Here is a 26,746-nt window from a genome sequence, read left to right as displayed (position 1 = left end):
CTTCATTTGAGATTTATTACCTCATTCTGCCATAACCAAAGTCATAAAGTGGTGTTCAGTGAGAATACTATCAACTCTCAATTATCCGTGGTAATGGAGGATAGAATGGAGATGTGCTCATTCATAACCATTATCAAATTTCATGTCCTGTCCAGATCTGGATTGGAAAAGTTATTTCCATTTTTTTTCTTTCCTGTTAGACTTTTTTCACATTTGGAATGGTGTAGTATAATCTTTCTGAATTCTCTCCCTTAACTGATTTCAGAATCTCCATCTGGACCACTTTACTTATTCTTAAAAGTCTTTTCATTTTTTTTTTTCACAAATTCAAGAAACTGTAGCAGGGAGCCAAAAACACCTTACCTAATCTATCCCCCTGCTTCTGCATAGTGATACACTAAGGGACAGATGGCAAGGCATGCATTTCACTTTTAAATTTCCATTCATAATAATTACCTCTCTAAAGTCTTTATGGCTAACTCTGGAAAAAACGACTTATGATTTTGAGACTGTCATAATAACATGGGAAATTAGCAGTGGTTACTGAAATTTTATCTCAGCAAATCCCTAGAAAGGACTGAGGTAGGTCATCTGATCCCGCTTCTGCCCCCAGGCATGGGAATGCTTAAACCATCCAGGATGTTTAAAGAACTGTAAGCAATCAAGTGCATGCTTCCATATTTTCCATTTTTTTAATTAGTATCCCTAGTGAAGCAGAGTTCGCAATCCAATTTTGTAACCTCAACTAGCTTTGGATATCTTTTATAGCCAAGAAATTCATCCTTGTGTTCAAATGAGCCCTCTCCTAAAACTCATCATATAGCTTTAGACATTATCAAATCACCAGCCAATTTCCTCTTTTCCAGGCCTAAAATTCTAATTCCCTCGGCCTTTCCTCCCAGGACCCATTTTAATCATTTTTGTCCACATTTTAAATCATCTTTTCTGCACATTCTCCAGTTTTCCCACATCTATTAAAAAATTCACTGACTGAAATTGGACAGTTAACCAGCAAGAAGCAGCACGGCCTAGTGGATAGAGGGGAGAGGACCTGGGTTCTAATCCCAGCTCTGCCACTTGTCTGCTGTGTAACTTTGGGCAAGTCACTTAGCTTCTCTATGCCTCAGTTACCTCATCTGTATAATTAAGACCGTGAGCCCCATGTGGGGCATGGACAGTGTCCAACCTGATTAATGTGTGTCTACCTCAGTGCTTAGTCCAGTGCCTGGCACATAGTAAGTGCTTAACACATACCATTTTTAAAAAACCCCAACAACTTAATGGCATTTTACTGAGTACTTACTGTGTGCTGAATCTTGTACTAAACACTTGGTAGAATAAAAAGGTGGACTACACGAGCCCTGCCCTCAGGGAATTTGCACTTTAGCAGATGAGACATACCCTTAAATAAAATACTGCTAAGGGGAGTAATAGAGTATATAAAAATACGTAGATGGGTGCTGCAATGGTTGTGATAAACTTAACTGCTTAGGTGGTACAGAAGGGCTAAAGTGGTAGTTGGGGGATTCAATCATATTTATTGGGAGCTTACTACGTGCAGAGTACTGTAATAAGCACTTGGGAGAGTACAGTGCAACAATAAACAGACACATTCCCTGCCCATTACACGTTTACAATTTAAGGTGGGAGTGTAAATTAGGGAGATGAGAGATTACTGAGGGAAGGCCTCCTGGAGATAATGTGATCACAGAAGGGCTTTAAAGATGGGGAGAGATGTTGGATGTGGATTGTGTGGGGGTGGTGGGGGCATTCCAGGAATTAAATATAAGAAATTATGCCACATAGATGCCAATATTTGGAAAATCTGAGAGCGTTTCTTAACTTTTAGAAATTGCTACTGAATATTAATAATAATAATGATGGCATTTGGTAAGCACTTACTATGTGCAAAGGACTGTTCTAAGTGCTGGATAATAATGATTGTATTTGTTAGGCACTTACTATGTGCCAAGCACTGTTCTAAGCACTGGGTGGATACAAGGTAATCAGGTTGTCCCACATGGGATTCACAGTCTTAACCCCATATTACAGATGAGGTAACTGAGGCACTGAGAAGTGAAGTGACTTGCCCAAATTCACACAGCTGGCGAGTGGTGGAGCTGGGATTAGAACCCATGCCCTCTGACTCCCAAGCCTGTGCTCTTTCCACTAAATCACGCTGCTTCTCTCCAAATAAATAGCTATCTGCAGTCTGAGCTAATTGTTATGTATTTTAACATAGTAATCATGATAAAAGGTACCTATGCTTATCTTTGTTGATTTATCATATTTTCAATCTGTGGGGTGGGTCTTTCCAGGAAGGTCGAGAGCCTAAAGCAGAGAATAGCAGGCAAATCTATCCCAACGGAGAAGTTTGCAGTGAGGAAGTCCCGACGTTACTCAAGTCCTCAACCTGTGAAGCTGATTTTACCTGCCCTGGTAATTACTTTTTTTAATTCTTCCTTTTTTAAATGCTAAAATTAGTTAGATGGCTGTTACACTGAGTGTAGTGGAGCACAATCTTCAGTGAGAGCTATGTGTTTTCAAAACAGCAATCAATTGTATTTTAGTGCTTAGTGTATGTAGAACACTATACTTAGCTCTTGGGAGAGTAGCAGAGAAGCAGTTTGACCTAATGGAAGTCAGAAGGACCTGGGTTATAATCCCCGCTCTGCCGCTTGTCTGCTGTGAAACTTTGGGCAAATCATTTAACTTCTCTGTGCCTCAGTTCCCTCATCTGTAAAATGGGGATTAAAACTGTGAGCTCCATGTGGGATAGGGACTTTGTCCAACCCGATTTGCTTGTATCCACCCTAGCACTTAGTACAGTGCCTGTCACATGGTAAGTGCTTAACAAACACCACAATTATCAGTATTATTATTATTATTACTACTACTATAATTATAACAGAGTTGGTACTTTCCCAAGCACTTAATACAGTGCTCTGCACACAGTAAGTGCTCAGTAAATAGGACTGGTAGACTGTAAACTCATTGTAGGCAGGGAATGTGTCTGTTTATTGTTATACTGTACTCTTCCTAGTGCTTAGTACAGTGCGCTGCACAAAGTAAGCACTCAATAAATGTGATTGACTAGACCCATTCCCTGCCCACAGAGGTCCTTTTTAAAGTAGGTAAGGAAATTGAAGAGAAGGAAAGGAGAAGCTGACTTTCCCAGGAAGCAAAAGGGGCTAACTTGCTCCTGAATGGAACCAAACCCTCAGAGTTCTCTTGAGTGGGGCATAGAGCAAACCTTTCTCTTTTCTTCTGGTTCTGGTGGAGTTAGGTGCTTCTTTAACCCATGAAAGCAGAATCCACAAGGGTAAGAAATTCCTACCATTTTACTAAGCTGATGGGATCATTGCAAGTAGTTGAAAATCAAAGTAGGAAAAAGAGAAAGGCATCGACAAAATCCAGTGGTGGGAAGGTCAGTAGATGATGGCAACTCAAAGTTGGAGGTGGATGATATAGGCTCTGAATGTTGCCAAGGTGAAAGATGTCATTTGCATTGGGGGTATAGAGCAAATTTACTCCTACAACTTTCCCAGGGAACTGGGGATAATGGGAGAAGAGTAGCAGATATGCAGTGAACCAGGTCTCATTGATTGTAAGGAGGAAGACGGTAAAAGTTCTAGGTTGAAGGGAAATTCAGTCACAATGGAACAGTGATCCAAGGGCCACATTTCACTTTTTAATGATATTTAAGGGCTGTAGAACAGTGCTTGGCACAGAATAAGTGCTTAACAAATCCCATTATTATTATTACTATATGCCAGGCACTGTACTAAGAACTGGGGTAAGTACAAGCTAATCAGGTTGGACACAGTCCGTGTCCCACATGGGACTCGGTCTTAATGCTTTATTTACCGAGGAGGTAACTGAGGCGTGGAGAGGCTAAGTGACTTGCCCAAGGTCACACAGCGGGAAGAATGGCAGAGCCAGGATTAGAACGCGGATCATCTGACTCCCAGGGCCATGCTCTTTCCACTAGGCAATATGTTTCCCTACTTGGGCTGTGGTGTAGGATGGGTGTGATCAGAGCGACATGTTGGAGGTCATTTTGGGGGAAGGAGATTTGAGATGGCAGGCAGAGGGGAGAATGGAATGTGGTAAGCAGGGGTAGGGGTGACGGTGATCATCCTCTGCTGCTGGTGGTGGGTGAGGGAGGGATTGGATTCTGCAGTAGAGGAAGCTGGACTGGAGCCCAAACATTCATTACTCCTCAAGTCATAGGCCTACGCAGTCTTGTGGTCTGCCCTCATCTCAGGCTGTTGTTGTAAGGAAGATGCATAGCTTCATAAAATATTGAGAAGGAAAAGACTGGACTGATTCCTTCCCGTGGCAAATTGTGCCATCAAAATGATCACTCAGATTTTAATCTGCTTGGTTTTATGAGACCTCAGCGAAGGTGACTTTTCTAGAACGTTAGTGAACTCTTTCCCCATTGTCATGCTCATTCTGAATTGCTGTTTTATGTTAAATAATTCTTCCTGGTGTTTATGACCTTTAGAATCTGAAATATATTATTAATACTAGGAAAATATTTTCAGAAAAGTTAATTTGTGCTGGGTCAAAAAAATCTCATCTGTTGGTCTATTAAATGTAACCTGCAATGAAAAAGCATTACTTCATATTTTCAGGTGCTGTCATTCAGCCATATGGTCTTTAATAAACTAGGCTTTCCCATATTGGATTACGGAATCGGGCAGCAGCATTTTGGAAATATAAAAGAAGGCATGCCCAATAAAATCTCCCTAACGTTCTTCTTTATTGCATTCCCTGGAAGCATTTTATGTAAACTGGTGTATATTTTTTTGAAATCTTTAAAAGCAATGGCAGAAATTTAATTTATCCTGATTTTTAAAAATAGTAATTAAATCTCTTTATTTTCTTCCCTATTAGGAAATGATGTATGTCTGGAATGGTTTCTCAATAGTGGGCAAAAGAGCTGATCTTACTGAAAGTTTGTTGATAACCATTGAAAAAGAAGAACTAGCTTTACGCAATGAAACAAGTATGAAAGGTAAACTTGTAGTGATCCACTCCTTAAACCACCACTTAGGAAAAACATTCTGAGACCCTGCTGGAGGTTGTTCATGTGAAACTCTTCCCAGTGGATGTCTGCTAACAGAAAGTAATTATGGCTGTAATTCATACCTTAGAGCACAATAAGGAAAGTTTGTTCTTAAAATGCCTCTAATTGGACTAGTTCCAAGTTACTCTGACTGTGTCCAAGGAATTCACTGAGATCTTCCTTTAAAAACTATTATCTTTCTGAAAAAAAAAATGTAAATATTTTTTCCCAAAGAGAAAGCTGATCAAACTTTAATTATATTGTTGGTTTTTTTTGGGGGGGGGGTATTCCAGGTGCCACATTCAGATTGGCTCCATATAATAACTTTACTGCCCATTCTCATAAGAACTAACTGTGGATTTTAAAGAATGCCAAAGCTAATCAGTATTTCTATCATAATCCCCAAATATAAAAATACCACTGTAGATATTGAGTGTTGTGAAATATGGGGAATCCATATTGCTTAGGAACACTTTGGTACATACCTACTCCCTTTCTCCCCTAATTCTCCCAAATGATCAGGAAAAACAAAGGAATTTTCAAATAGAATTAGGGAATTGTGATAGCCTGACTGACTTATTTTAAAAACCCCAATTCACAGAATCTGGACAAACTACAACACATTTACCTATTTAACAATACAACTAGGAATCCAGGAATGGAAATTTGACTAAATAACTATGAATGCATTGTTTTGTTTTAATCCACTCCCACGTTTTTCCCAATTTAAAAGGAGCTAGTTAAGAGTTTATGATTTCATTTTTGAAAAATGTCCCACTTTATTTTGAATGAGTGAATGATTAATGGAAAATGCAGAACAATTGCCCAATTTGGATTTCAAAATGGAATGTATCAGGCAAGCTAGCTTGCTTGCTGAAGCACATCTGTTCTCCAACCGGAAAGAAACTTTTTTCCATTATGACCTTTTTAAAAAACAATTGTTGATTAGGCTTTAGAGTACATATTTCCCTTTGCTTATAAAATATGCCACCCACCTCAGGAAAAAAAAAATTATCGTTTTCCCCTGTCCCATTTTCAGACCAGTATCCTAGCTGGTCTGAAACTTAGGTAGATTAACCAAACAGTTGTAGTACCCTTTTTCAGACCCTGAGTTATGGACATAAAAACAATCCCTTTGAATTCTGGGCTACAGGGAAGCAAGAAGAAGAGCTGGCAACAGAATGCGAGAGCAAAACGTGGAAGGAGAGAAATGTACTATTTCGCAAAGAAGCACCAGGAAGTATGTATAAGCACATACTTTAGGTTTCACACTTTCTCTATCTTCACTTAAATTCTAAATCCCCAACCTATTCTATATCTCTTCCTATTTTTGTTTATATATGATAAATTTGCACTTCTGAAGTAAAAGAGTGCCAAAGGGAAGAAGGTCATCTTTTCAAAGTGGAAAAATGAAACTAAATGCATCTAATTTTAAGGGATATGGAAAAGATGAGGACTGTGTGAGACACATGTGGGACAAGGACTGTGTCCAACCTGAATGTCTTTTGTATGTAACCCAGTGCTTAGTGCAGTGCTTGACACATAGTAAGTGCTTAACAAACACTGCCATTATTATAACCAAGTTCCAAAACAAATTTTCATGCTTGTAGAATTTTTTTTCCGTCATTACTTGAAGGTCCATCTTAAAAAGAAAATGTTCCTGCATTTCTAGAATAGAGAAGCAGTATGGCCTAGTAAAAAGATCACAAGGCAGGGAGTCAGGAGATCTGGGTTCTAATTCCGGCTCTGCCAGTTGCCGTCTATGTAACTGGAGGCAAGTCACTTAAATTCTCTATGCTGTAGTTTCTTCATCTGTAAAAATGGGAATGAGATACTTTGTTCTCCTCCCTAAGACTGTGAGCTCCATAATAATTGTGGTATTTAAGCACTTACTATGTGCCAAACACTGTACTAAGCACTAGGGTAGTTAGAGATAATCAGGTCCCACATAGGGCTCACAGTCTAAGTAGGAGGGAGAACAGGTTTGAATCCCCATTTTTCAGATGAGGGAACTGAGGCACATAGAAGTAAAGTTTCATGCCCAAGGTCACACAGCAGACACGTGGCAAAGCCAGAATTAGAACCCAGGTCCTCTGACTACCAAGCCTGTGCTCTTTTTGGTAGGCCATGATGCCATGTGGCACAGGTACTGGGATCTGATTTCATAACCTTGTATCTATCCCATCTCTTAATACGGTGCTTGGCACAAAATAACCACTTAAATATCACAATTACTACTAATTCTTTGAATTTGTAATTTTACTAATGCTCATTTGGGATTGAATTGCATAACATAGAGTTGTATAAGGGTTATATATCCTTGTCTCCAAGGGAATCCTAATATAAAAAGTGTTTAAACATATATGCAAGACCCAATACCTTGGTAATCAAAGGTGGAAAAATTACTGAATTTTCCTGATACTTCTGGAAAGCTATCTTGAAGTAAAAGGATTGATTAGGGGTTTTTTTGTTCTAGAAAATACAACTTGATTTTTTTTTGGTACACCCACAAATGTAAATTCATCCTTTTACTTTCCTTCTTAACAAACTGTGCATACTATTTCAGCTTAAAGTCTGTGAAAAGGGAAACTTTTTGTAAGGGTAATTTGTTACTTATTTTAAACGTACAGGGTCTTCCTTCCAGTAATCTGCCTCGTGAACGATATTGAGTAGTAGGTGAAGTAGAACAGCTAGACCAAGAGTTTTTAATAGCAATTAACAGATTGTATGCTGACAAAAAAGTGCCCAAGTCACCAACCATTTCTTGTTTTGAGGGAAAATACTCTAAATCTAAAATGTTTTGTATTCTCTATTTCCCCTTTGACAATAGACAGTTGGATGCTATAGGCAAATTGTTCATATGGGCAGGATTACAATGGCAAACATCAGGTTAATGTGGGAGAAATGTAAGGAAGCAGAAAGAATTTCTAAAATCATCAATAGACTCTTTAGCAGCCATTTTGTTTAAGCTGGTGGTAATAACATTTAGGATTAGATTTTCCTCATTGGTCAGTTTCCGCTTTTTTGGGAGAAAGATTTACTTTATATTGTATTTTATTAATTTTGCCTACCACTTAAGTCAGGTTGGCTCCCTCTGCCACTCCTCATTTTCCAGTGATTCCCCAAAAAGGAAAACCTTTGTGTGTGTGAATTCTGAGTAACTTTGAAATAGCAGATGAAAGGTTGTAGTTGTTGTTTTGTTCTCTGTTAGCATTCTAGCTGGGAGCTGGGAGAAGCCAGCACTAAGCTACCAAAACTAATCTGGAACAAAGACTTGGGGTTCCTTTGAAATCACAAGGGTCAATTAGGCTTTAAATCTCCCCTACCTTGGTGGTGGGTCTCCTTGAATTTTTTGCAATAAAAACATTTTGGAATGGCAAAATGAGAAGTGGCATGGCCTAGTGGAAAGAGCATGGGCCTGGGAATCCGAGAACCTGGATTCTAATTGTGACCCTGCCACTTATCTGCTGTGTGACTTTGGGCAAGTCACTTAACTTCTCTGTGCCTCAGTTTCCTCAACTGTAAAGTGAAATTCAATCAATCAGTGGCATTTATTGAGTGTTTACTATGTGTAGAGTACTGTACACAAACATTTAGCGCTTAGAACAGTGCTTGGCATGTAGTAAGCACTTAACAAATACCATCATTATTATCATTATTATTACTAAGTTCTGGGGAAAGTACAATGCAACAGAATTAGCAGACATATTCCCTGCCCATGATGGGGATTCAATCCTTCTCCCTCCTACATAGACTGTGAACCCCATGTGGGATAGCGACTGTGTCTAACCTGATAAATTTGAAGGTGCCCCAGCACATATAACAGTGCATGACACCCAGTAAGCGCCTAACAAATACCATAAAAACGTTCAGTTAATAGGTGAAGTGATCACTTCTAAGACGTCAGAGGACAGTAATGCTTTTCTCCCTTGATCAATGCCATCAGTGTGTTCCATGAAAGTAAAATCAAGCTTCAGGTTGGGAATTTTCCCTCATCAACCCAAATAAAATTTCACCAATCACTATGAACTCACATAATGAGTCGTTGTAATCATCAAGATTATAACCCAACATGTTGCTAAGAATTTATCATGAGACTAGCAGCAGGCTGAGGAAATAAAAACATTTTACGAAGGCTTTGTGAAAGAGAAATGTGGTGATTCGCAGGCCATCTGTCATAACACTGATCTTTCCCAAATTAAAAGGAAATTCATGCTTTCTGGTGACATTCCTGGAACACTACTCAATTATTAAGGCCCACTTTATAATGGAAAGAATATAGTGTTGCACCATTACTGAAAAGCAATGCCTCAGCGCTCCCAAGTTTCCTTATCACTAAATAGTATGTTATGAACTCTTATTCATCTGGATTCTCCCTGGGTGCAGATTACTCCCTGATGATATATTGAATATTTATAGAAGCCTCACTTTATTCAAGCCAGAGTTCTATTTAATAAATTGTTACGTGAGACCATGGGGATTGAAAGGGAGACTGGGAGAATCTGATGGATTGTATGCCGAGCACAATTTCATGGCTACTGGGCCAAAAGCAAGTTAATATATGGAGTTGGATTGTTCTTTAGGTTCAGATGGCATTATTTCTCCAATGGATGTTTTCACAAGCACATGCCCTAGTGAAGAATCGAGCATTGGTGGTGTAATAGAATGCTTTTTCCAAAAAAATCTAAAGTACAATGTTTCATCTAAACTCATCAAAATCTAGATGAGTAGACTATTTGCAGGAGATCAACTTTCCACGCATGTGAAGTAAATTCATCCGCACTGGGTACCAGGTGGCAACCCACCTCTTCTGGTGCACTGAATGGAATTCTGGTGCTCTTGGAACAGTTCATTAACCTCAAAAGGTGAACACATATTATGTGTCAAAAAGATCAGTCTTATGAACTTATGCCAAAAAGGTGATTTCTCCTATTTCTCGACATTAAAGATCCTGGTTGGGGAAAAAAAGAAGGAATGTGTATTCACCCTTCTTCCTCTATCACCATTAAATCTCATCCAGTTTAAATTTTATACCAACATTTCTGGGATTTAGAAATGTGACACTCTGTGGTACTTATTGAGCACATACTATGTGCAGAGGACTGCACTAAGTTCTTGGGAAAGTGCAGTAGAGTTGGTAGGCATCATCATCAATCTTATTTATTGAGTGCTTACTATGTGCAGAGCACTGTACTAAGCATGATACCTGCCCAATGAGCTTACAGTCTACTCTGGGTCAAAAATACTGTATTTCCAACACCACCAATAAAAAAGCCAAGAACTTTGGAGTTGATACCAATACCAGCTTCTTCCCATATAAACAGCTAACTCAGGCTTACTTATGTTTTATACTTTTATATAAATATTATTATAATTTAATTATTATAGTAAGTATAATAATACTTATTATATTTTCACTGTATTTTCATGGTATTTCAGGACAAAAAAAACGCCCTGTCAGAAATAGCCAAATCAGGTCTGAAAAAATTTGGGGATTAATTATCCTGGAAATTTGCTTGTAAAGACATTGCCTTTTCCCAAGTTGAATGGTAAAGCGAATAAAGATACAAATTAGAATTATTCAAAAGAGAGGAGAAAGGGTAAACTACTTTATGAATGTTAGACAAGCAAATCAAAAGTTGAGTGAATTTTAAAGTGTTTTTGTCTTTCCCATCTTGCAGAACTGTTTTGTTAAAATTTATTTCACTAATTAAACAAAAAAGTAACCTGAGAGAATTGATAATGAGTTGTAAACATGGTGATCTGAAGAGGGTATTTTGCTTCCTGAATTTTTAATAGGTACACAGCCATCTGCCTCTCCATATGTGTGTTTTATCCCTTCCTTTACTGAAGCCAACAGTTATAAGCCAAAACAAGAAGAAAAAGACAGGACAGCCCTCTTATTACTGCTTTGCCTTTGAGAGATTTTACAAAAATTCTTCATCATGCTCTTGGTTTCTTACCCTGTAGAATCATTGGCAGTATATTTCAATGAATATAACTCAGAATGCTGATGAAACAAGTATCAGTATCAAGAGTATTTATTGAACACCTTCTGTGTCGAATTGTAATTGCTTGGGGAATGTATAAAAGCAGTAAGGCAAGATCACAACAACTTCAATAGCTTGAATTTCATCATACTGTATTCAGAACCAATATAAACATAGTGCTTTGTCTTGGGGAAAATGTAAATTTTCTTATTATTGAGATTACTGCTTTCCTTATTGAGGCTTCTATTAGAGATGGCCCATAATACCACTGTTGTTGCATTCTATTTATTTTTTTCCTTATTTTTTAAGAGCCTACAGAATACTCTATGGATGACCAATGTTTGGTACAGTTACTGAAAGGTCTCTGCCTGAAGCACTTAGGACGACTCTTGCAAGCTGAACTATGTTTCAATCAGGTTATTCAAAGGTAAAAGATCATCTAAGGCTATATGTGTGTTTTGGGGAAAAACTGTGAAGAACTTTAGAATTGGTGTGGGCTATAAAGGACCCTTTCTTTCTGCTGCTATTGAACTTCTATTGTTCAAAATGAGTATCTTATATTTTCGTGGCTTCCTGGAACATATATTTGGTGGGCTCTTGTAACTTGTACTTAAAAGTAATCAAACTTGGTGCTTAAAGATAAGTCAAAATATCTTTTGTAGCTATTTGCGATGCATAGGAATGGTATTAGTTCTTGAAGTACCAGTCTTGTTTGTTAATTTTTAGCACATGGGCTTTCTTCACTTTTAAAGAAATAGAACATATAGCTACATGGCTCACTTATTTTAAAATAGTTCTTTGAATATACAGTAACACTTATGAGCCATTTTAATATTACAAATTCAGGAAAACATGGAGAAGGCTTCCCAAATAAAATTTGAAGGCTGGATTCTCTCAAAATTGGAGACAGTTCTCATCAGCTCATCAATTAGGCAATGCTTTCAGTGTATGCTTGAGGATTTGGAGCTGTAAAAGTGCTCCAGGGCTACCCTACCGGGAAACATGAGCACTCCCAAAGGACTCTGTATAGCTGAGCAGATCAGCTCTTCCCTTTTCTACTTTTTCTTAATCCACTGAAGCAAGAAGCCACAGTCCCTGAAGCTTTTTAACAACCTTCAGGGAGACTACCCGTGATTTGTCACATTAATATTTGAATGCAATCAATCAGATTTATTGAGCACTTACTGGGTGCAGAGCACTGTACCAAGCGCTCGGGGGAGAACAGTATAACAGAGTTAGTAGATACATTCCTGTCCACAAGGAGCTCACAGTCTAGAGGGGGAGACAGACATTAAAGTAAATTGCAATTATGTACATAAGTGCTGAGGGGCTGACAGGGGTGAATAAAGGGTGCAAATTATTATTATTATCATTATGGTATTTGTTAAGCACTTACTATATGCCAAGCACTGTTCTAAGTGCTGGGGTAGATACAAGGTAATCAGTTTGTCCCACATGGGGCTCACAGTCTTAATTCCCATTTTACAGATGAGGTAACTGAGGCACAGAGAAGTTTAGTGGCTTGCCCAAGGTCATACAACAGACAGTTGGAGAAGCTGGGATTAGAACTCAGGTCCTCTGACTCCCAAGCTCGTGCTATTTCCACTAAGCCGTGCTGCTTCCAAGTGCAAGGGCAATGCAGAAGGGAAAGTGAGTAGGGGAAATGAGGACTTAGTTGGGGAAGGCCTCTTGGAGATGTGATTTTTAATAAAGCTTTGAAGGAGAGGAGAGTTTGTGGTTGGAATATGAAGGGGCAGGGCAATCCAGGCCAGAGGCAGGACATGGGCGAGAGGTTGGTGATGAGATAGATGAGATCGAGGTACAGTGAGTAGATTGGTGTTGGAGGAGCAAAGTGTGTGAGCTGGGTTATAGTAGGAAATCAGTGAGTTAAGATATGAGGGGGCAAGATGATTAAGTGGTTTAAAGCCAGTGGTAAGGAGTTTGTTTGCAGAGGTAGATGGGCAGCTACTGGAGTTTCTTGAAGAGTGGGGAAACATGGACTGAACTTTTTTTTTTCCTTTTTTGTTTTTTTAAAAAAAAAGAATAATGATCAGGGCAGCAGAGTTGAAGTATGGACTGGAGTTGGGAGAGACAGGAGGCAGGGAGTTCAGCATGGAGGCTGATGCAGTAGTCTAGGGAGGATAGGATAAGTGCTTGGATCAATGTGGTAGCATTTTGGATGAAGACGCAAGGGTGGATTTTAGCAATTTCATGAAGGCAGAAGCAACAGGATTTGGTGACAGATTTATTATGTGGGTTAAATGAGAGAGATGAGTGGAGGATAATGCCAAAGTTACAGGCTTGTGAGGATGGGAGCATTGTGGTGCTGTCTACAGTGATGGGAAAATCAGGGTGAGGAAAGTTGTCACTAATAGCATTATACAGTTATCTTTATAAAAATATGAAAGGATGCTTCTGATTTCAGATTTGATAAATTAAGCTCCTGGTGTCAGTATTTTCAGGCCTTCCCACTACACTTTGGATAGTTCTCTCTAGAGAGGAGTTTCCTCTCCTGACTTGAGAGAGTTCCATAATGTCTCTCTCAATAGTATTTAAGTGCTTACTATGTGCCAGGCACTGTACTAAGCATTGGGGTAGATACAAGATTGTCAGGTTGAACACAGCCCCCATCCCTGGTGGAGTTCACAGTCTTAATCCCCATTGTACAGATGAGGTAACTGAGGCACAGTGAAGTGACTTGCCCAAGGTCACACAGCAGAAATGTGCCAGAGCTGGGATAAGAATCCAGGTTCTTCTCCCAGGCCTGTGTTCTAACCACTAGTTAACTGCTTCTCTAATAATTTGATTCCAAGTCTTTTTAGCTTCCATCCAGTTTGTCTTGCCTCCAAAGCGTGGGGCTGAGGCAGTTTAACTTCATTTCATTTGACAGGATGTTTATTAAACAGAAGGCACATAGAAAATAAATTCTGACCTCATTACTTCCCGTTTGTGTTAGTAGGCTGTCAGGTTTCTGGGTTAGGATTCCCAAAATCCACAGTATATTTGAGATTTGGACACTAGCCATCCCTGCCCAGAATAAAGATCACAGTAAAAAATGTTATGTATGAAATATTTGCTATCTTTCATTACACTTGGGAATATGTGTACCTTGGCACTGAAACATCCTATCTGGTTTCTCTGCAGTTTTTAAATGAAAAAAAAATAGATTTGATGGGAAAATGAACTTGTCTTTATGTCCTGCTTAGCAAGGTATGGATAAAATATTGTTATGTGTGTCCCTTTACGTTCCAAAGTTAAACTTCTTTTTGTACGCTCTTCTAGTGAGAAGCAACTGAAGTATGATCACTACCTGGTGCCATTCACACTCTATGAATTGGGACTTCTGTACAAGCAACAAGGAGACAGAGACAAAGCCATAAGATTAATAGAAAGTGCAAAGTAAGTGGGGTTTTTTGTAGCTTTGCCGTGCTCTTGTGATCTTGTGGCAACGATTAAGGCAGTCCAGAGGCGGGTGCCGGCTGAAGGTAGGCACTTGGGCCAAGGGTGTGTCTGTCTCCATCTGGCACCTATGCAGGAATTACCAAGACGGAAGAAAGCACGCTTCACTGCAGCTCCTGGCTCTTACTGGGGTAGTCGGGAGAGGTGTAGAGCCATGTTGGCGGTGAAACCCTGCACAATTTAATGAGCTTTTGGGAATGGGTCAGGATAGTCCAAGTTGAACCAAGTCAAGTCCTGGCAGATTCAGACAAGCAGAGTCTCTGTTCCCTAGAGACTTAAATGTTCTTTCTTTATTTTGGCTTTATTGCCCTGGGCCAGAGACCAAGCCAAAAGAAGGAAGAACATTCTACTTATTGAAAAAGAATTTTTTCCTCAGATGGACTTTGGGGCTACTCTGCTGAATAACTATAAACAAGCACACACACCAGCTATCTTGTATTGAAGGCCACTAGAGGAAGATAGGGAATTAGGAACCCTACCCAGAACCTGATTGAATGTTCTTGGTAGGCACCAGTGGTCATGGCTGAACAAAACTCATAGAACAGAGAAGATTAAAATTGAGATTTGATTGATAACACAAATGGGAACGATTTCAACAGAAAATGCTAGCGAAAATTCCAGTTTTGCAAAGTCGTATTTTCAGCTCCTGATCTTTAAAACTGTCAGGGCCAAGCTGAGAGTCTGGTAAGCAGGCCTTGTGATGTACTCTCTTTGGGGGAAAAGCAGAGGAAGAAGGTTTTGTCTGTCGTCCACAGATTAAGCTAAAGGGCAAATTAACCCACACTCACTTCCTTTTTATCTCAGGTATAGCTAGGGTAGAGAAAAATACATTACCACATGCAGATCTTCCTAGCTAAATCTCTGGGAGAACATGTAGGACCTAGTTGAGGCCTAAAGTTCAACCTATGCCAAGCTCTAGGTGGTGGGAGGCTTTCATTCATGCTATTACTTCTATACTGCCAACTCTTATTTTTAACTTCTGGTCTATCTCCCTTTGAATACTTGGCCCATTTTAAATCTTTTCTCCTTTTCCCATCATCAGCCTTTGATTTTTTTTTCTCCCAACCTTGTTCTCTGAGTCTTAGTTGAACTTCCGTATATTGGTCATGTCTAATTTTTTCCTCACTAAGATGTTTCAACTGTTTTAATGTCTCCTACTTCTGCTAGCTGCATTGAAAGTCTTAGGGATAAAAATTGGTCAAGGTGTAGTCTGACCTTAAACACAATGAGAAAGGTTTGAGAATCTCTGTATAATTCCAGTAAAATTATTCTTTGACTCAGTCTGTGTTTTACTGGACAACTGCTCTGGTTAGTTTCTGAAAGCCAGCATTTGTAAAACTGTGGCTGGTAAGATCAATCAATAGTATTTACTTATTGGGTGCTTACTGTGTATTTATTGAATGAAGAGGGTATAGGGTTGATCTGCTTTGATCACTAGGTGGAATTGAAGAATTTTTGTGTAAAAGAAACTAGCAAGGCATTCTAAGTCTTTTTCAGATCGTCAGCACTCTGAGGACCACACTGCACTTCTCCAACGCTCACTCAGTAGTTCGCCAGCATTACATGGGAAACTAACTGTTCTACTTCATGTACCAGTAAATGAATGGTAACAGTGTACATTGAGCTGTTCATCAACTAGGTAATGTTGATGAATTACTGATACTATGATGGAGAAGCAAATTGAGCTGCAAGTGCAAGGGTTGCAAGTTTGAACATAACCTATTTGAAATGATCAGTGTTTCTCACAGTCAAGGAAAGCCGGATTACTCAAAACTGAATATTCAAAATGGTGTACAGACAATTGAACATAGATATTGAACAGAAAAGTGGCTTGATTTAGGGTAAAAAACACAAGCCTGGGAGTCAGAGGACTTGGGTTTTAATCTCGGTTCTGCTTACTTGCCTGCCATGTGACCTCGGGCAAGTCACTTCTCTTTGCTTGTTTCCTCATTTGTAAAATAGAAATTAATTGTCTGTTCTCCCTCCTACTTAGACTGCGAGCCCCATGTGAGACAAGGACTGTGTCGGATATGATTACCTCCTATCTATCCCAGCCCTTAATACAGTGCTTGGCACACACAAGCTCTCAACAACTACCACAATTATTTTTACTGCTACATATGCAAAATCACAGTTGTCACGGGAAATGTGGGAGAATTGAGCTTTTGGCTCTTTCCACTATCAGAGGTGATCAAGAGCTGCATGTGTGGCTAAAATTTATTAGTGATCTGAGGGAACTAAGCAACCCTATCCCCAGTATATACTAGACAGATTTGGTCCTTTCTCAGGTCTCCCTCCTCCCCTTTCCAAGCCTCCAGCAGAGGGTAGTGCCGTCCTTTCTTAACCGTCCAAACTGATAAACAGCTGAATGTATTAACAGTCTTGCCATTCAGAACAAGCCTAGAAATGCCTCCAGAATCACACTTATCGATGCCTCCCCTGGAAAGGAGATAGTCTCTCATCCCTGGTTCCATTGGCACACACACCCCATTTCAGCTGCACAGCATAGTTCTGATTGGTTAAGCTCATTCTCTTAAGAGTGTTATTTGTCTTATTTGTTTGATATAGTTGTGTTTTCTCCTTCCTAGATTTTGTAGTAAATCTGTTGATGAAATTGTCTGTCTTTTGGTTTCAAAGTTAACAATAATTGTGGTATTCAAGTGCTTATTGGGCGCCAACACCGTACTGAGTGTTGGGGTAGATGCAAGATAATCAGGTCACAACACAGTCCCTGTGCCACTAAAGACTGGGATTTTTTCCCACATATGTGGGTGTGTCCAGAAAGACTGATAATCCCTTCTGCAGTATTTTATGTGCACAGCAGTATACTTTGCTGTGCTGGTGCATATCCTGCCTGGAGTGGCTAGTACTGATTTTCAGTTTTATCTCTTGGTATTATGTTCTTCCCCAAAAGTCTGCTTTGAAAGAGTTACTCCTCTTCTAGATTCATAAATTTAAAGGGCTTGCAAACTTTCCACCCTTTTTTTTCCTAAAAACATAATGGTTTTTGAAGAATGGGTGTACTTAGGTAACAACTTCTTAGTTGTTGGATTTCTTTCTTGTAATGTCTTGGATGAGACTGCAGATGCAATCTTCTAGACTGTGAGCCCACTGTTGGGTAGGGACCATCTCTATATGTTGCCAACTTGGACTTCCCAAGCGCTTAGTACAGTGCTCTGCACACAGAAAGCGCTCAATAAATACGATTGATTGATTGAGAGTAAATTTGGAGAACAAAGAAGGAAAAAGCATGAGAGCCAGATCACTTATTTTAAATGGACATTATTTTTGTTATAGAAACAACTACAAAGAATACTCCATGGAATCCAGACTACATTTCAGAATTCATGCCGCACTCAACAGCTTGAGAGGATCACCTGCTTCTACACCTTGATTAAAGCTTAATGCATCTGTTCTTTTCTTAAATGAGTACGTGTCTATTATAGACCCACCCTTGTTTGAAAGTAGATAAGTGATCATGTAAATAACCTAGAGAGAGACGGGAGTGGTAAATGATTGTATTAATATTTTCTATCTGTGTAATTTGATGTAGGTCATCTAGTTTGTTTTTTCTGTAGAATTTTGTCATATTTCTGTACAATACTATACTATGGAGGAAGTGACTGTATTTTCATCTCGTGAAAGGAAATTTAATTTAATGTTTGGCTCGAATGGAAGGATATTACAAGACTGCAGATGCAGTCAAGTCTAATTTAGATTATTTATTTTTTTAATGTGGCTATTAACATCGAGGTAACAGAATTAGATTTTCTGATCCTGGTTCACAGCTAGAGCATTCAGTAGAGGCTTGTTTTTCTGAAGTTCACTTATTTAGACCTTTGGCCTGGGACTTAAATTTATTAACATAGACTATGGTTGGAGAGTAATTTGTAGGACAGTTTGTCAATTAAATGTTTGCCTTTTTAAAGAAATAATACTTTATTCCAAAATTCAAAATATTAAATGATAATCCTCAGCAACTTTGTCAAGACTGGCAGAAAGACAGGTCAATTATAGATTTTTTTTCTGTGACAAGATATTAGAATTAAGGAGATTCCTTATCTTGATAAGGTGAAATCAAACTGTAATATTGTGTTATGGTTTCTGGTGAGCATTCGACTTGGTTCAAGACTTCTCTGTTTCAGTTTAAATCATTAATGCTAATTGGCGCCCAACTACTTTTGTGTTTCAAGAAGTGAGGAGAGAAGTCTTAAACTAGAAGACCAAAGCCTATAGTAGCCAGAAGGTTCTGATTGAATTCAAGCTGTGATTGCTTTTTCTTGAGGAAGCAAAGCAAAATTAATATTCCCTTATAAAGGAAATGTAATATATCCTTGCATTTGTAATAATTGGAGAGCAATAGTTAACTCTTCTCTTTCATTTAGAAACAAATTGGTATACACTTGGATTTTGTTGAAACATTATTTGAAAGCTACTTAGCTTGCTGAATTTTTAGACCCTCAGTGACTGATCTGGAAATCACAAACTATTATCAGATCATGAACCCATGTTTTATTGGGGCACCACTTCTTTGGTATCTCTAACAATCTGACCATAGTCTTTAGTATGTTTTAGTAATGGTTAAGAATAGTATTTTAGCTAATTTGAGAGCAAAGAAATGGGAAATAGAATAATCTGTGATTCCGAAAGGATTATTCAGTAATCAGCTTCAATAATTAGTACCTCAAAAAAGAGCATTTTGAGGTTTATATTTTTAGCTATTTTTCCTTAGTGGCTTTTTAAAATTAATTTTTTTCTTTGTAATTCTTTTTCAAAAAAAGCTTTTGTAGAACAGGCTTTAGTTTAATAGAAATATTTGTATTTGTTTTGACAAGTTGCAAGGTCAGTAAATGATCATTCTTTACATTGAGTGATTAGACTTTCCACAATAATGTGCTGTGATTTTCCTTGGAAAACATTTTCTTTTCAACATCAAAAAGATTATTGCTGATTTTAAAAATAAGATCATGAATGACCTTGGTTCTTCAAATTTACTTCCTATTTTTAATTGTTTTGTGGCTGAGCAATATAGACATTTAATAATTAAAAAGCACTGACACGTTTTCTTCCTATATTGCCTGCTATTCTATTTTCAGAATAGCTCTCCAACTCAAGATATATCAGTGATGCTGTGTTTTTAAAATGAGAACAGAGTTGGGCAATAAATGAATACTATGTAGAAAACTCAGGCAACTATATTTATAGAGCGTATGTGGTGTGAATCTGAGTATGTCTGAGACCTTTTATGGTGTACAATGACTCCTTTTGGTGTCAATCACAATACTGGATGATATCGTATGATTTTTAAGGGCAGATGAGCTATTCTGTGCGTTCTGTGAACAAGGGAGTGGAAATTGCGTGTTGAATTTCCCATCCGTGGAATAAGGAGAATGATTCCTTCCCCCTTCTATCTAACAGTGACATTTGGTAGCTAAAGTCCTCTGTGTATGGGTTGTTTTTTTTTTTTTAATCTCTTTGAGCATTATTATTGAGTCCTGGTCTCCTCTCTGGAACGCTTGGGGTAAGCTCGTTGTGGGCAGGGAATGTGTCTGTTTATTGTTATAGTGTACTCTCCCAAGTGCTTAGTACAGTGCTCTGCACACAGTCAGCACTCAATAAATACAGTTAACTGTTCTGATGCACTATTAAAAGCAATAGAAGAGAATGTAGCCTCCCTCCAAATATGCCTTTAGGATCAGTCAGTTACTGGGATACAGCTGTTTGTGCTGCTGAGGCTCTGCTACGTGGTGTGCGTCTTTCAGGCATTGTGAGGTGGTGTTGGAGGGAACTTACGTGGTGGCTGCTGTGCTGAAGGCAGAGTCCACAGATGCATGTACCTGCTATGATCATATCCCAAGCTGTGCATGGGTCAAAATATGCCTCACTACATATAAAGCATCCATGTTCCATGCTTCCATGTACAGGGTAGGGGATGATGACTTATCCCTGATTTCCACCCCTTTCCCCCAGCACAGCCCCAGCTCCCCCAACCCCAAAGACAATTTAGCCATCCCTAGGCAAGCATAAAACAGTCTGAACTCTCCAACTAACAGTAGAATTGGGCTCGATATTTTAATGGGCAATGAAACGAGGATTACATCCAGCACTCTCAAAGGGCTAATTTCTCCTGTTTGTACCTCCCGGATCCCCAAAGCTCCCTCTGATGTTGATGGCAGCTGTCGAATCACAGAGAAGGTAAGCAAAGGAATCATCCTGCCCTTAAAAATTCTCCATTTCAGAAGCCGCATTCTAGGGGTGACCATATTATGCCACGCAGAAATATACTTGGTTGCTTATACGTGGTACAACCTGATCACCTTGTATCTTCCCCGGCGCTTAGAACGGTGCTTTGCACATAGTAAGCACTTAAATGCCATTATTATTATTATTTATGATGCTACACTGTCAGGTCCGTTGACTACAGTATACGTCCCTCTCTGCATGTAGGTATGAAAATTATAAAGGTTAAATCCAAATGGGCTAGTCAAAACACAATTCTAAAGCAACAGTTTGATGTCTCAGAGTGTCTAGTTCCATGTGTGTTAAAAGAAGTCAGGTCCTCAGATGCTCATTAAAACCATCCTTCTGCTCTTGGGCTGGACCTGATTGCAACCACCCTCATCAGGTAGCTATTTATCCTTTTTATTTCCTCTTCAATCTCATTGCTTCAGAGTCTCACAAATCTTAGCCGACCCTAAGTTCCCCCTGCTGCAATTTAAAACCCATTGCTTTTGTAGTATCCTTCATAGGGAAAGGGAGCAGATGTCACTATGCCAATATTCGTTCAGAATTATTATTTTTTTTTTACAAATCCCCCCCCCTCAACGTTCTCTTGGCTAGGTAAACCCTATTCCTGCAGTCTTTCCTGTTAGTGACTGTTTGCCAAATTTTTAGCAATTATGTTTTGCTCAAATTTGGATCCTCTGCAAGTTTTCTGTATCTTCAGATGTAGGATCACAACTAAATAACAGTACTCTATAATAAAAATGCAGAGTGAGAGGATTTGCCTTAGTTTTTTTTACATAACAAACCATAGTATTGCTTTCTGCTTTTTTAAATCTGTTACTGACTCATTTAGCTCCATTTACTGTATTCCCTCATCTCCCCCAGATCTTTTTTTGACATACGTGCAAAATTAAATCTAAGAAGAATCTTGTGAATTTGTGCTGCGTAACATTCCTGCCTAGCAAAAGTACTTGCCACTCATTCCCCAGTTTATGCCCACCCACTTCTCAACCCACTAAGGTCATTGATCTGGCTGTTATAAATTCATATTTAAGGTGATGCACCTTTATGCTTTTTTATTTTTACTTGTTTTGGTTTGCATTATTTTTGTTTTTTAATGTGCTGATAAATTTCTCTTATGGTGAGTTCTTACCTATTGGGAAAATGAAATAGATCAAACTTTCTGTACCCAGTTCTCCTATAACATGGGAGTAGTGTCCTTGCAAAATCACGTTAAGGAAAATTCATTCTGTAGTACCATTTCAATGTCATTAATGTACACATACACAGACAGTTCGTGACATTTGTGGAACTCTAATTCCCTAATAATGCATGTATTGTTGGATGTATGCTAATTCCCTAACACCATTTTAACCAAAATGTATAGTGAAAACATGCATTATGGCAGAGCTGTGTTCACAAAATATTATTATTAAATGGCATAAAGTTTTACAGTGGCCACACCAGCATCTTGGGCCATTACACCTGATACCATCACAGTACTAGTCATTCTTCTAAATTGTAATGGTCAGTTGTTTTGAGGTTGGCAGCATTGAGAGCACTCTAAAGTCAAGATATAGTATACAAAGGTCTCTGTTGTTCAAGCTGGGCATGACACAAAAATGGGAATATTGTTCCACAATAATAAAACGTTCTGTATCCAGGTTAAGGTATAAAGTTTATAGATGAGATTTTTATTAAGCACCTGGATATTCACAGCTTTTAGGATAACTATTTAGATAACTACTTTTAAGCGCATTTTCCAAGCTTTCTAGTGGTGACTCTAGAGATGAAAATTGAAGAAAATTTAAATTCCCTTCAGCATATACTACTAATATTGCAAAGAAAGTGAACTTCAACATTTGATAGCACACCAGATTGAAACAACTTCTTAGGATAAAATAGTTGTGTAGAATTTATTAAATACCCTTCTCCGTTGACATTTTTAAAAGCACTGTATTCTCACCATTATTTCAATGTTGAATCTTTTGGTTTAATCCTGAATTGTTATTTTTAATCATTAGTGAACCAAATAGAGAATAGCATAGGTAGATAATTTAAAATGTTGTGTGATTTTTTTTTTTTTAGTATATCTAGCATCAGTTTTGGAGAGGATAATATTATCCATAGAGAGTAGGTTGGGAATTTTCCCTCTAAGCGCCAGTTTAACTGAAACACATCAGCATGCACGAATGAAACAGCTTTCAAAGAAATTCCAGCTCTGTTCTTAACCTTTTATTACTTGTCCAAACTGTTTTTTGCCCACTCAGGTATAATTCACATGGCATTTGCTTAGTGACTTTGCTTTTGCAATCCCACCCTTTGTACTGTTGTAAGTCGGTTATTGTAGAAAGCTGCATTGAGGATGTCACAAAAAGGACACAAAAGAATTTCTGATTGTGGAAGATTAGTTTTTATACTTATTAACTCTTCATTGCTCATTCAGTAGTATTTGGGCACCCACTGTATGTAAAGCACTGTAGTAAGCACTGGGAGAAAATACATGAATGAGAATTAGAGCATATCCCTGGACCCAAAGGAGTTCACAATCTAAGAATAAGAGGGATGAGGGTTTTTTTTTTTGGGGTATTTGTTAAGCACTTACTATGAGCCAAGCACTGTTCTAAGCGCTGAAGGAGATACAAGGTAATTAGGTTGTCCCATGTGGGGCTCACAGTCTTCATCCCCATTGTACAGATGAGGTAACTGAGGCACAGATAAGTTGTGATTTGCCCAGGGTCACACAGCTGGTGATGGACAAAGATGGAGAAATGAAACAGTAGAAATAGAAAAACCATAAAAAGACAAGGACACCAAGTGCTGTAAGAGCTGCAGAAGAACATCGTAGCTAAAGAAGTAATCTTAAACTCCTTTAGTCTACTAGTCACAAAAGCCCCAGCTACTCATCTAAACATTGTGCTAGAACAGCAAGAAGTAAGGCCAGGTTAGGGCTAAATGACAGAACAAGAGGGTTGAGCAGGTTTTTTGAGTTTAATCATCCAGACTGGCTAGGTAGACTTGGCCTTAAAGCAAAGTGAATGAAAAGGATCCTCCAACTTTCCAGTCTCTCTGGACCACTTCCAGAAGTTGTAGAGTGTCCCCTCTACTCCTGAAGACTCCCTCTTGTTTGGGAAGAAGTCATTCTCTGAGCCCGCCATTTTTAGAGCAGAAACAGACGGCAGCAATCCCGTTCTAGAAGCAGTGCTAAGGACTGGCTGGAAATCGTGAGAACACTTTCAGACCCACTTGAAGTCCTGTGAGGACCACCGAGGGTCTCTGGGACCTTCCTGCTCCGTAGGAGTGACAACTTAGCTCCCAGAAACTGCTGTTCTAATATGCAATTCTAGATCTGGGCTTGGTTCCAAGTCTAGGTGTCACTCATACCCCAGGAGCCAGTGGCCTCCTTGGCTGTTGGAAATGTATGCCCCTCAGAGATCATGGGGGAACAGTCCCTAAGCCATCATGGTAGCTGCCTCTCATCCTCTAGCAGAAGTGCTAGGAGTGCGTGTCCTCTGCCTTGCCTATAGCCATGCCACTAAATGGCATGGGCCAAAGATTTATGCTTGAGTTTCCCACTGCAGTTTACAACAGCCTGTTTCCTGAGCATTTGATGCGCTATTTTAATAAACAGGCAATACAGCCCCCAGAATCGAATGTCTGAGATGTTCTGAGTTGTAAGAAAGAAGATATGGATATGTATGTAGAATTTTTGAAGCAGAATCTTATGACAACTCAATAATAGGTACTTTTATTAATGTTAAAAATTTCATTACTTTACTTTTAATTGTCTGATACACAAATTGGAGTCTTTAGCTCTTGAAGTATCCATAGCGGTTATGGCCTATCTCTTTCAATCTTGTGCAATTTCTGTGATATAGAATCTTTAAGGGAGCCATACCTATAGTACTCGGTAAAAATACAAGTTGCAAGAACTAGTCTTCATATGAATGAAATCATCAGTATGTGCAAATTGCTTCATTTTCCACTACTTTGTGTTGAATTTACCTGATGATTTGAGTGAGACTCTCTTATTGTTTTTATCAACTCTTTTTTTTTCCCCCTACACTGACAGATGGTATCCCAGCACCTTAATGAATACCAAGTAACTCATTTCGATGTTGGTGTTTTAAGCCTGATTAGTTAATGCTTATAAAGCACTTGGTTATTTTCTGGATGAAAGTAGCTTGGCCCCATAAAAGTGCTAAATGCACGGTTGACAAATGAAAGATATGATTACTATTATTCATTTTCAGAGTAAGGCTATTTTTATTGTTTATTTCTGTCTTTTCTAACCTGGGAAATAATTGTCATCAACCTGTTGTTTTCTGTTTCGTGGACTGATCTCTATTTCAAAATTCACATTTAACTCGACTACTCTAGATGTATTTTGAGAGTCGGTAATCTCATAACATGGTATTTTTATTCACTGGTGAATACTGTTTGCCCAAGGGAGCAAAGTGGTTTATTTCCTTTTCCATATCATTTGATACATCTTATTCTCTAAATGTATTGAAGTATAAATTTAACCGAGGGGCAGGGAGGAAATAATATGTCCAGAATAAAGATTATGTAACATGCTACCATAGTGGTTAGGACTTTTTATTCAGGAATCAAGAGCACACAGAATCATTATGTTACATGATTGGTGTGGTTGAAACGATCAACTTATCCCACTCTCTTCCCCTTCTCCACCATTCTAACCACATACAAAAATTTGCAATTCTGTAGTAGAACAAATGGATCGAGAAATTGATGGTTTTGCGTTCTTTGGACACCAGAAATGAATGAGGATGTTTAATCATATTCATTGCAAATCAAATGGGTGCGGATCCAAGAAAAAAATGAAATGGAAAAATTGATTGTATATGTGAAAACATTCTGTAAATTTTGGTAGCGCTATTCTCTATTCTTTTTAAGGCACTATGTTTAATCTTCTGTACCATAAGCATAAACTTGTGTCATCCTTGGCATTTAAGACTGAGTCAGGTCTCCTGTAGCTTGATTTTTTTGGAATGGAGCTATATGCAAAATGGATGCCATCATTGTAAATTGTGGGGGGTTTTTAAAATTATGTAATAAACCATCTCATCCAAAAAGATAAAAATTGGTTTCCTTATTGCACATATTGCTATTTGTTTTTCTAGGCAAAGTTGCCAATTGCTTGTGGCTTTCTAGACTTGCACACGCCCAATAATTTTGTAGTTTGCTTTACAGCTGGTTTGGATGGAATTACAATATCATCAGTAGTATTTGAGTGTTTACTATGTGCAGAGCACTGTACTAAGCATTTGGGAGAGTACAATGCAACAGAGTTGACATATGTTCCCTGCCCACAACGAGCTTGCAGTCTAAAGAGGGGAGACAAACATTTGTTTGTCAGAAGTAATTTATAATATAAGATTATGATTTGGTTTTCCCAGACTGACAGAAGAGCAGGGCTTTGCATTCTCGGACTTGTTTCATTAGAAGAATCTTCCACTTTCTTCTAGGTAGGATTTTTATCTCACCTGTTGTCTTGTGTATTAAAATACACGTTTCAAAGGTTTTGTTCTGAAGAAGGAAACAATTTCCTCACATTCATTCATTCAATCATATTTATTGAGCACTTACTGCGTGCAGAACACTGTACTAAGCACTTGGGAAGTAGAAATCGGCAACATAAAGAGACGGTCCCTGCCCAACAACGGGCTCATAATGTAGAACAACAGGCTCACGTGAGAAACTATGTGGCATTTGCTGTGAATATCGTGATAATGCATTCTGTTTTTCACCGAAGCACAAAGTAGGTCAAGTTTTGGTTTTAGATCAGCTTTTGCCCCTACAGCACTCTAAACCTTAAATCCCCAAACTCTGGAACCTACTGCATGTTTTGGGAGCATGAGTGATGTTCCCAAAGGTGTTCCCAAAGTGATGTTCCCAGGTGCAAGAGAAGAATGAAGGGGATCCTAACTTCTGACTCATTCCGTTTGCCATCAGATCACATTTATTCCCAATAATG

The 26,746-nt window shown here is 38.6% G+C and overlaps 1 protein-coding gene across 4 annotated transcripts in view; it reads left to right on the top strand.

The window, feature by feature from the left end:
• The window catches only part of TTC39B (tetratricopeptide repeat domain 39B), a 131,598-nt gene extending 105,746 nt beyond the window's left edge, over nt 1-25,852 (top strand). For 3 of the 4 annotated variants that reach the window (XM_038769402.1, XM_038769405.1, XM_038769403.1), the window contains 6 exons: nt 2,319-2,439; nt 4,903-5,023; nt 6,228-6,314; nt 11,374-11,491; nt 14,347-14,463; nt 17,821-25,852. In XM_038769402.1, coding sequence (XP_038625330.1) covers nt 2,319-2,439; nt 4,903-5,023; nt 6,228-6,314; nt 11,374-11,491; nt 14,347-14,463; nt 17,821-17,917 — 661 coding nt within the window. In that variant the 3' untranslated portion in view covers nt 17,918-25,852. The remainder of the gene's footprint in view (nt 1-2,318; nt 2,440-4,902; nt 5,024-6,227; nt 6,315-11,373; nt 11,492-14,346; nt 14,464-17,820) is intronic. The other variant, XM_038769404.1, reaches the window with a different exon arrangement.
• The last annotated feature ends 894 nt before the right edge of the window (nt 25,853-26,746 follow it).

This window comes from Tachyglossus aculeatus, chromosome X4 (genome assembly GCF_015852505.1).
Source record: "Tachyglossus aculeatus isolate mTacAcu1 chromosome X4, mTacAcu1.pri, whole genome shotgun sequence".
NCBI lineage: Eukaryota > Metazoa > Chordata > Mammalia > Monotremata > Tachyglossidae > Tachyglossus > Tachyglossus aculeatus.
The sequence above is the reverse complement of the archived record's forward strand: the minus strand, read 5'-3'. Positions and strand labels throughout refer to the sequence as shown.